Source organism: Ursus maritimus, unplaced genomic scaffold (assembly GCF_017311325.1).
Source record: "Ursus maritimus isolate PB19 unplaced genomic scaffold, ASM1731132v1 scaffold_6, whole genome shotgun sequence".
NCBI classification, from domain to species: Eukaryota; Metazoa; Chordata; class Mammalia; order Carnivora; family Ursidae; genus Ursus; species Ursus maritimus.
Genome location: NW_024426774.1, coordinates 38,880,701 through 38,891,664, shown reverse-complemented (window position 1 = coordinate 38,891,664; position 10,964 = coordinate 38,880,701). Strand labels below are relative to the sequence as shown.

The window sequence follows — 10,964 nt, the reverse complement described above, 5'->3', positions numbered from 1 at the left end:
GGGCGCTGCCGGAGGGGCCCGAGCCGAGCCGCCCCCGCCCCGGCCCGGCCGCGCCGGCCCGCTTCCCGCCGGGCCACGCCCTGTCAAACTTTGTTGCCTCGGCCGCGGCGGCTGCGAGCCGAGCGGGCCGGCGAGCGGGAGGGAGAGAAGGAGAGAGGGAGGGGCGGGCGCCGGGCCGGGCCGGGCGCGGGCGGCGAGGGGCTCGGAGAGCGGCGGCCCCGGCCCGCGCGGCCCCACCATGCCCCAGCTCGGCGGCGGCGGCGGCGGCGGGGGAGGCGGCGGCGGCGGTGGCGGCTCGGGCGCCGGGGCGGCCGGCGGAGGGGACGACCTCGGGGCGAACGACGAACTGATCCCTTTCCAAGACGAGGGGGGCGAGGAGCAGGAGCCGAGCAGCGACAGTGCCTCCGCGCAGCGGGACCTGGACGAGGTCAAGTCGTCCCTGGTCAACGAGTCGGAGAACCAAAGCAGCAGCTCGGACTCGGAGGTAAGGAGGCTCCCGAGGCCGACCCCGGGGGACCCCGGCCCCGCGCCCGCTCACCCGCCCTCGCCTTTGTGTCTCCTCCGCAGGCGGAGAGGCGCCCGCAGCCCGCCCGGGACGCCTTCCAGAAGCCGCGGGACTATTTCGCCGAAGGTACGTGCGGGTCGGGGCAGCCCCCAGTCCCGGCCCCGCTGCGCCCAGCGCCTCAGCTCAGGCCGCCCACGGTTCCCCTTGCCCCGTGGCCGTGCCCCTGCTCTCCGCCCCCCTCGGCCACAGCCGTCCTGGAGCGCGGTCCCCGCCCCGGGTTCCCTGCCGCCGCGCTGTCCCCGGGGCCCGGGCCTCACCCCCGCCTCGGTCTTGCCCGCAGTGAGAAGGCCCCAGGACGGCGCGTTCTTTAAGGGCCCCCCGTACCCTGGGTACCCGTTCCTGATGATCCCGGACTTGAGCAGTCCGTACCTCTCCAACGGACCCTTGTCTCCCGGAGGAGCGCGCACGGTGAGTGCCTGTGCCGCGCCCGGGCGGGTGGGAGGCCGGGCTGGCGGGATGCGCCCCCGGGCTCGGCGATGGGTTGGGGGATGGGGCCGTCCTGGGAGGATCCCGGGCAGAATATGTTTGCGGAGTTGAACTCTTCTGTGGCGGCCAAGCGTTGGGCTTCGCTGGCCAGTGTCTGGGTGAAAGTAAAATTCCTTTACATTTTCCCCTTCTGCTGGGGAGAGGCTTTGGGGTCCAGTTCTGGGGGTCTTCCCTGGCCTCCAGAATTCTTTGCTGGCAGTAAAGGAAAACTTGGATTTGTGCCGGCTTTTTTTGGCCGGGAGTGGGGGGGTGTCTCGCTTTCCTTCCTGGAAATCCGTCAGTTTTCCCTGGCAGTTGGGCAATGGGCCGGGGGAGCTGGGTTGGCGACGTTGCCCCCGACTCAGTTTCACTGAGCGACTGCGAGTTGGTTCCTAAGAAACCCAGTATTCGTGGCGGATTATTCACACACACCCCCTCCCTACCCCCAGCCATCGAGCAGGGGCCTCAACTGTTCTGTGGAGCTTGGGATTTTAAACTCGCCTAGATGATTTGGAGGGTGACCCGAGGCATTCTTCAAGTTGAGGAACTTGGCTTTTTCCCCCTTTGTTGCCGGCTTTTCTCATTTAAAGCGAGCGCTGCGACACTTTAAACCTGTTAATGGGCGCGCATTGTGTGCTGCGCGCTGGCATTTAGAGCCGTGATTAAGCAAATTGACCGGGCCCCAGACGACGTGCAAATGAGGGCGGATTCCATCGCCCCCTCCCTGGCCCTAAACTCGCGCCCCCCGCATCGCGAGGGGCGCAGCCCTGGGCCGGTGAGGCCTTTGTGTCCCTGAGCCGCCACCTCACCCCACTCCAGGGCGGACTGCCCAGGTGCTAGGTCCGATGGCAGATCTTCGGTGAGCACCCACTGCTGTGACTGTGTCAGGCTCTTGCGCGCTGTCCCTTGGGTGCCACGTGCGCCCTGGTGGTTCTCCTTGCTTCCCGGTGCCTGCCAGTTCGTGCTTGATTAGGGGGCGGGAGGTGTTGGCGCCTCGGGGGCAGGCCCGACAAATGCACTTTTTGCTTAAGCTGTCCTTAAATAGCGATCATAATTTGAGGGCCGCCTGAGAAATGCTGGGGGGGGGGGTGAATGAGCACTGCCTGCTGGCATGGTACAGGGCGGGTGGAGAGTGGAGGCACTGCTGTGGATTCAATGGAGGCGCTGTCCTGGCCGGAAGGGATGTGGAAATGGAGGTAGGAGGCTCTGACCTGGGGAGAGGGGCGTGGGACCACACACCTTCACCTTTCAAGCAGGGAAGGCCCCGCAGCTTTGTCCCTGCTTTGGAGCACCCCAGGAAGTCCTGATTATAAGCTGGATATGGGCATCTGACTGGTGCCTTTTCTCATTCATATTGAAAGTGGGTAAAGTAAAAGTTGAGCAAAACAAGCTGCCCCGACTTCTTTAGGTTTCCGCCGATTCCCTTCCCCGCGCACAGATATACCTCTGTTCCCAAGAGTTTCGAAAGCTCGCTTTTGCTCAGGTCCCTGTAACTGGGGTTGAGGGGGATGATCACAGAGTCCCATTTTTCCATTTGCCATTAGATGTCTGGAAAGAGGAGTCTGGGAGGCATTAAGGTCCATGAGTCAGCAGCACTGATCCAGGTCCTGGTGCAGATAAAGTCACCAGAAATGTCCCAAATGTGACCAATCATTTCCCTCAAGCGGGCTATTCCTTCCACCCACCCAATTCTCTTTGGGGGGTTTTGATTCTTCCTCTTTGAACCGTGGCTCTGACAACTGCCTGTCTTCATCTGTTGCTCCCCACCCCCACCCCGAGAGCCCCAGGGGGACAGGTTTTCTGTTCGTGTCCATTCCCTTCTTTCCTCTTACTGCCTCTTCCCCCGCCCTCCCTTCCTTCTTCCACCTTACGTGTTCTTTTGCCTAAGAAGTTCCACGGGCTGCTCTTCGCTGGTACAGGGGATTCCTGATGACTAAATCCAGGCCTGCCAGGGAATTCTGGAGCTCTCCTTGGAGAAGCCAACCTTTCTCTGCCTGTCTCTGACTGTCCCTGCTTATTCCTGCAGCTGTGGCCAGCCTGGGCCCATGTCACCGTTCTCCTTTTAAGCCTCCAGGGACACTCAGGTCTTCTTGCCGTCGACTTGTCCTAAGGAACTTAGTGTGCCCTGTCCCACTCCCATACATCATCTTGTCCCCCCGGTGAACTGCCCTGACAGAAGTAAGTTCAGTTTCCCAGTAGTTTCTGTGCCCATAACTGTGTCAGGCCTGCCTGGTTACGAAGTTCATTGACGAGCTGGGGAAGTTTCCTGCAGTTAGATGAGCTCCATACAACCTGCTAATTTTGCCCTATCCTTGAGCATCATGAGCTTTTAGGAAAGCAAGTAAGGAAACACTTAAGCACTTAATTGTCTGGACTCTGAGGTTGAGATGATGCTTTTCCTGTGGATGATTATATTGTTGTAATTAATGTGATTCTCACAGTAGGCAAACTGTAGGTGCAGACAGAGTGGCCCTCTGTTGGGGTCCAAGCCTGGTCAAACGAATGTAGATAGAGAGGGGGTAGGGGAGGGGTGGGGGCGGGTCGCTGTTGCAGGCGAGGGGTGCCTGGAATAGATGATCTGCTCTCTCTTTTGGCATCCCAGGTCTTTTTTTGTTTTACTAACACATTTCACGACCTTAGGCGTTGCTCCTCTAGAGCCTTTAAGTAGTATAAATTTGGGTGACTTCAGTTCTCTGCTGCTCTCACACTTTCTGGAAATACCAAGCCACAAGCAAAAGTTGGGATTGGCTGAGGCGTTCTGAGGGTGTTAATTGACCCTAGGAATAGCAAGCAGCAGGACTGCAACACCCTTACCCCCTGGCATAATTCCTGCTGCAGTTTGGCCTTCTCTTCCCCATGCCTTACCTTTGCCCTGCACTCTGGCTTGGCTGGGAGGCTGGGAAGTGGCCTCTTCCTGAGGCTCTTTAGAGAAGAGGTCCCCTCAGCCTGGGGTGTGTGCCAAGCCTCCAAGCCATGATTCATTCTCCTCGGGAGCCCTGGGGACCCTGTGGCCTGTGAAGAGATGAAAAAGTGCCACAAACCGTCTTTCTCTCCTTCACGTAGCCACCCTGAAATTACACATTCGTTCACGAAAAGGCTTCACAAGTTTACTCTACCACCTTGGTACCATTGACTGGTTTTTTGTTAGGAAAACGTAAGCCAGCGTGGAAGAAAGTGGATGTCAAAAATAGCCTGCGGCTAATAAGAGCCCAAACGAAAATGCTGAATGTGGTGCTGAATGTGGTTCGGTGACTTAGCTATGAGCTAGTGGAGAGGAGTTGGACCACGACGTGAGGCCGACGACATTTTGGAAAAGAACAGTTCTAGGTAGAGTTGCCAAGGGAGTCTACGGTTTGGGGTCCAGTTTCTACACTGAAGAGCTACTGTCGTGCAGCTCAGGCATCACCCTCTGGCACCTTCGTCAGACCAGCTCAACTCAGGTTCCTGTGGGAAATGGTTCTGTTCTCCAAATGTGCGCTCGTCTTCAGTCCTTCGTATCCCCTCCACTGCTCATGGCCGGTCTTGCTAGCATCCTGGATGCGCCTGCTTCCTTCCAGACACAAAGGAACCCCGGCAGAAGTCTTTGTGTACAGAGAGAGAAGTGGTCTGTCTTTGGGAATTGTATGTAAGAGCGAATAAGGGAATCCTTTTCTTTTGGAAGATCAGTATAAACATGCTGCTTTCGGTAAAATTCTTTAAAGCCATTTCATCTAAATATAACTTGTGTTCCATTTTTTTTCCCCCCTAAATATAACTCAGGGTTTAATGAGGGTTTTTTACATGGAACGAGCTTTTGCAGGGGCCCTGCCTGGGTTGCTGCCGTTTTGGCACTTGGGTTGCTGGGGTGGTGGGGTGACAACGAGGGACAAAGTCTGTGGAGGGAACTTGTATGCTGTCCATCTTTTTGCTTTGGGTAGGTCAGTGGATCCGGCGGAGGAATGCCTGACTTGCTTTACTTTTGGGAAGTTGTAGGTCGGACTCATTCTTCATTGAGCTCACTTCTTGGGGATTCTGGAGGAGAAAGTAAGCTAGGACATGAACAAAAATCTAACCTTTAACGGTGTTTCTGCCTTTACAGTGATGTGCAAAGCTACCCAAAGAATTGCGACCTAAAGAATAATTTAAATGATTAACTGATTGGAAGCTGCAATAATCCAAATATATTTGATGCAGCTATCCTACTTATATTCCAGTTTAGAGTCAGACTTTACTTTGCCAAACTAGGAAATTTAGATCGGCACCCTTAAGATTAATTCATAACTTCTCAACTTCATCTGACATTTACTGAGGACCTGTCATGGGCAGTGGGAAGTAGTTTGAGGTACACCCCGCTTTGCCCTGCAGGGCTTAAAAATTGAAGTGGTGTTAATGCAGACCTCTCGAATAGGAAGTCTCTGTTAAGAGTCAACAAAGTCCAGAGAAGAATTTTCAGAGGAAAGAGAATAGAAAAGTTGTTTTGGACTAGCATGATCAAGGAATATAGGGAGAGGAAGGTGTTTTAAACTAGTCGCTAGAGTATGTGACTCTTGATCCTGAGGTTGTGAGTTCGAGTCCCACATTGGGTGTAGAGATTACTTAAAAATGAAACTCCCCCCGAAACCTAAACTAGTCCCTGAAACTCAGTCATTCTTCAATTCCAGGTGATTCTTGTTAATTATAAAAAATTTAAACAAACCGTACAGTCTTCTTTCAACCCAATCATGAGGTAGAAGCCAGCACTGGGAGAGCAAAGGCCAAAAGTTTAGGGTTGTTTGGGGTAATATAGGTTATTCCATTTGCCTGGATGGATGAGGGGCCGGGGCATGGGAGGCCTTGAATGTCAGTGAAAGAATCCGGTCTTACTCGAGAAGCAGCGGAGACCCATTGAAAGTTATGCTGGGAAGTGCTGCGACTGGTGTGTGTGCTTAGATCACAGTGTGGGAGAGAGAGGACCTAGAAGGAGCTACAAACGTTAGGAGACTCCTAGGAGTCAAGGGTGAGGTGAAAAGTGCCCACGAGTATCTGAATGGAAAGGAAGGATAGAATTTTTGTGGGGAAGGATAGTAACTGGCTGCAGAAAGTGGCTGATGTCACAGTTAACTCTCAATGTCTGAGCCTCGGTGACCTGGGGGAATGACTTCTTCTAGGTGGGGTCCTGGTGTGTCATCTTTGCCTGCCCCATGCTGGACAGATGCTCATTGACCACTTTGGCCATAACAGAACTCACACAGGCTGTGAGGGGCTTTCGTTTGGAGGAACTGCTGAGTTTCCTCGGGGACACATGGGGTCCGAGGGGATGATGAGTGGATAGTTGAAATTGCAGCAATTGGAAGAGCAGGGGGCCCAGAGAGGAAGGGACAGGATGCTCAGGGCAGAGGAAGAAGTCACTGAGGTAGCATGGAAAGGAGCCCTTGCCAAGGTAAGAGGTGTGCCTAGATCCTGTGACATCCCGGAAGCTGGTCCTCAGCGTCAGATGCCACAGAGAGAGGGGCAAGAAGATGGTGGCGTGAAGAGGAGCTTTGGGAATTTAGCAATTAGGAAGTTATCGGTGCCCAGTGAGACACGTAATCCAGGCAAGTGGGGGTGATAAGGTAGGGGGGGCAGAGATACCAGCTCAACACTGCCCAGGTGGGTGCCCGGGTGCTGTGCTGTGGGTTGGTCCCAGGGAGTGGCCCATCCCGCACTCAGCCAGAACCCCAGACCAGACTCCCGCCCCAGACCAGCCTCCCCTCGTGCCCCCTGTGTACCTTACACATTTTCTGTCTACCGTAACCTGGAAGTCGTTGAAAACCAGACTCTGGACAATCTATTGAAGAAGTTTGGCTGCAACAAGAAGAGGGAAGGAAGAAGAGCCAAGGGCCATGGAGAAGAGTATATTTGGGGTGCTGGTGTGGGAGCTTGTTTGTAGGGCAGCCCGGTAGGGTGGAAGATGAATGGGGAAGAAGACAGGAGGGAGAAGAGATAGGTCTAGAACTGGGAAGAGGTCAGTCTTGTTTCAGTGATGGAGGACGCTCAGCAGTAAATGGGCTCCCAATTTTACAGACTAGCCCTGGAGTTGAAGATGAGGATGTGGCAAAAGGCAGAGGTGGACTTGGCAGAGATGGAGGGGCAGTGCATCGGATGGCTAGATAGCTTTGGTGTTCTCCAACCAAGGGCCAGGTGGCAAGGGTGAGGCTCCTGGACGTTTTGGCAGTACAGGCCCTTCCTCTGCACCCCGTGAGAAAACCCAAAACCTTTGGGAACCTTTTACCTACATGTTAAATAATGAAATGTCGTGCATTGATTGAGAGCTAGGACGTATCTGGGACATGTTTCCTCGTTTTAATGTCTGAGGTTGGCTGATTTTGAAGGAGGTTATAAATGGGAATCAAAATACAACTCATTTGCGGTCAGGGGCAGATATTGGGATGTGATAAATAATTGGGATGGGAAAGGACTGACCGCTTAAAAGCATGTAGAAAACTGCCTAAATGGGCTAATCTGATCTGTATTTTTGGAGGAGGTTTTTATATGTCCCATGCTTTATTATCTTCTCTCCAACTGGATTGGATTTCAGTTGAAATAAATTGCAGTTTCCAAAACCTTGGCATTCGGGAATAAAGGGAACACAAGGGAAATAAAGGGGACTCACCTTGTCCTCTGTACCCTATGTGCTGCTCAGTGAACAACTCTGGGGTGCTGTCGATTTCTTTCTTAGACTCATAAGGTGTTAGAGATGCTCTGAGTTACGTCCGTTGACAGCTACTTTTAAGGTTCTAAAATAAATGTCAGAATCTTAAATCTTTTCTTTATGTATATAGCCTACAGATTTTCGTGGGAAAATGAACAATTAGTTTAGAAATACATTTCAGAGTTTGAAAGTAAAACCATAAAAATGTTTTCTTAAACATGGCCCTTTTCAGGAGCTTTTGGGGAAGTGATAAGGGGTGATAGATAACTTTAGTTACCTGGAGTCCTCAGGACAGGAAATGAACTCACACTCATACGCACAAACTGTGCTATAGCATTTTAGAAATCTCAGTGGGGAGTCGGCTTCCAGATTCTCTTCCTCTGCCCCTCCCCCCACGCGCATGTGCTCGCGCAGGCTCTCTCTGTCTCTCTCTCTGTCTCTCTGTCTCTGTCTCTGTCTCTCTCTCTCTCTTGCTGTCTCTCAAATAAACAAATCTTAAAAAAAAAAGAAAGGAAGAAAAGAAATCTGTTTCATTCAAGAGGAACAAGGCCCCAAGTGTTCACCATAATTGTAAAAAGTAACCATAAAATAAATATAAACAAAAAATTCCCCAAAGAAGAAACTACAAATAACAACCACATATGTGAAACTAATGTTCAGCCTCCTAAGTAGCTAAAAAATGCTAATAAAGAAGAGAATCTTCCCCCCCCCCACCAAATTACCAGAGGTTTTGTCTTAATAGGACTTTTAAATGCTGGCAAATGTTTGGTGAAGAGGGTGCCCTCGTTTGCTGTTCCTGAAGGGTGTTCATAGCTCCGCCCCATTGGGAAAGCACTTGGCAGTGGCTCCGAAAACCTTAATATTTCTCAAAGCTTCTAACCTGCTGGGAAGTAGGTACTTGTTATTCCCATTTTGGTTCTGGGCGGGCAGACTAGTAGTAGGGGTCAAGTATCTTGTTCAAGGTCACACCACGGGCAATTGACTGGTGCAAAGAGTTGAACTTGGTTGTGAGTTTAAAGTCTAGTCTTCCCATTCTACCCTTGTGACTACACGCAGGCCTGATGTAACCAGCTCCTCCTCCAATTGGGAGGACAGCTGACCTTTGCTTCTCGGTTCAGAAATCCTGATGTGAGTTATCAGTTGGGGTGGAGGGTGGGTAGATTTGTTCTGGCTTCACAAATTGGACCTGGGAATGCACCTTCCCAAATAAACAGTTGTCTAAGTGAGTGGCTGGGGCTTAAGTTGTTCTACCAGCTCTACCCCAGAGGACTTAAATAACCTTTAGTGGGTGTCCCCCAGAAGTTCACTGCAGCACATTACCCTCTTTGGAGAGAAAAGTGGTTATCTACTCACATTAGCACTTTTTTGAACTTGAGGACAGTTTTTCCTTGTTGAAATCAGGGAGGGCTGAAGAATACACAAGTGTGTCTTTGGTGTAGAAGAAGGTGGGAGGAGTAAACTTGCTTGCTTCCCCTGCAATTTGTATTACAACATAGTTTGGTTAATAAACCAAGCTCTAGGGACGCCTGGGTGGCTCAGACGGTTGAGCGTCAGCCTTCAGCTCAGGTCAATGATCCCAGAGTCCTGGGATCCAGTCCGGCATCGGGCTCCCTGCCCGGTGGGGAGTCTGCTTCTCCCGCTCCCCCTGCTTGTGCTCTCTCTGTCAAATAAATGGATAAAATCTTTAAAAAATAAATAAATAAATAAGTAAAATAAAATAAACCAAGCTCTGGTGAACCAAGCGTGCAAATATTATTTCCTTATTGTTTATTTTATAAAATACCGCATAAATCGGTTGCCTTTTTAAAGCTCTCTAAGTTAAAAATCAGTCCTAGTCATTTATAACTATTTCAGTAAATTGACTATTAAAGGAATAAATACTGAACATTTACACAGAGGATTATTTTAAGAATTCCAGAGAAGGTATTAGTCTCCTCCCTACTCACCTTTGTCTGTGTGGGAGGGTGTGGGTATAAGATGGTTTGAAATTAGGATTCAGGTCATTCAGTGCTTTTTCCTTCACTTCCCAAATTATCTTTCAGGTGGTCTCTTTCTGAAAACAATAGCATGGTGGGAAGATTAACAGGAGGGGCTTCTGAGTATGGCTGATAGAAGTTGGGGAGGCACTTGGGGCCCTAGCTAAGCCCTTCTGAGATCTGGGTATTGCAAGACACTGAATCTTAATGAGATAAATGCCTTACACCTGATACAGTCAATCGGTTCATTATTTGTAGGAACATCTATTAAAAAAATATGTGGAAAACAAAAAGACATGAATATAAGAGATAGTAAAAAGATAGCTGCGCCTAGGGACATCTGGCTGGTTCAGTCAGTGGAGCACGTGAGTCTTGATCTCAGGGTTGTGAGCTCAAGTCCCATGTTGGGCATAGAGCTTACTTTTTTTTTTTTAAGAATATTTATTTATTTATTTATTTATTTATTTATTTGGGAGAGAGACAGGGAGAGCACAAGCAGGGGGAGGGGCAGAGGCAGAGGGAGAAGCAGACTCCCTGCTGAGCAGGGAGCGGGATGCAGGGCTCGATCCCGGGGTTAGGGTTAGGGTTAGTGATCTGAGCTGAAGGCAGATGCTTAACTAATAACTAAGGCTCTCAGGCACTCCCTAGAGCTTACTTAAAACAAAAAAAAGTTGAATCTAACAATGAGGAAGAAAAACAAAAGAAGTAGGAATAAGTGGTGTGAAAAGCTGATCAGTTTACAAGTCCAGATTTGTTGGCAGTAGTGATCTCTGATGTTTGGGACTACCTTCTTCTCCGTAAATTCCCAAAAGGATAAATCGGGGTCTCTAAGGTCAGATGGACTTACAACACATACCTGCTAAGGGCGGGTTGGGTGTTCCTCCCTGAGATTCTTGTGCAAGGACCCTGCCTGGGTACCCGGGTAGCCCTCCAAGCTGGACGGGAGCATCCCACGAGCTCAGGGAGATGTGAGCTCACCCAGGATCAAATAGTTACGAAGGATGGCAGTAGGACTGGGTTCAGTGGCATCATTGGGCTTTCCTCTCTCCCCTACTCGGGGGAATCTGCAGCGAGCCCCACAGTGCTACAGAGAAAGTGCACTCAAAATACTTTGTTACTAAACCGTAATACCTGACTCAGGATAAGTGACTCACAGACATTTGTTGAATGTTGACAGCATGAATATTTAAGCATCAGCATTTTAAAAAACAGCCCTGTAGGCGCCGGCCGTGTTCCGGGGCACTCTGTCACGCTGCGTACAACTGTTGGCACATGGGATGCTCGCACGTCTGATCTCATCACGTGTTTT

At 51.0% G+C, this 10,964-nt stretch overlaps 1 protein-coding gene across 2 annotated transcripts in view; it reads left to right on the top strand.

Moving 5' to 3' along the window:
- Positions 1-238: 238 nt before the first annotated feature.
- The window catches only part of TCF7L1 (transcription factor 7 like 1), a 150,434-nt gene continuing 139,708 nt past the window's right edge, over positions 239-10,964 (top strand). For both annotated transcript variants that reach the window (XM_040623252.1, XM_040623251.1), the window contains exons 1-3: positions 239-484; positions 568-631; positions 846-973. In XM_040623252.1, the coding sequence (XP_040479186.1) occupies positions 239-484; positions 568-631; positions 846-973 (438 nt within the window). The remainder of the gene's footprint in view (positions 485-567; positions 632-845; positions 974-10,964) is intronic.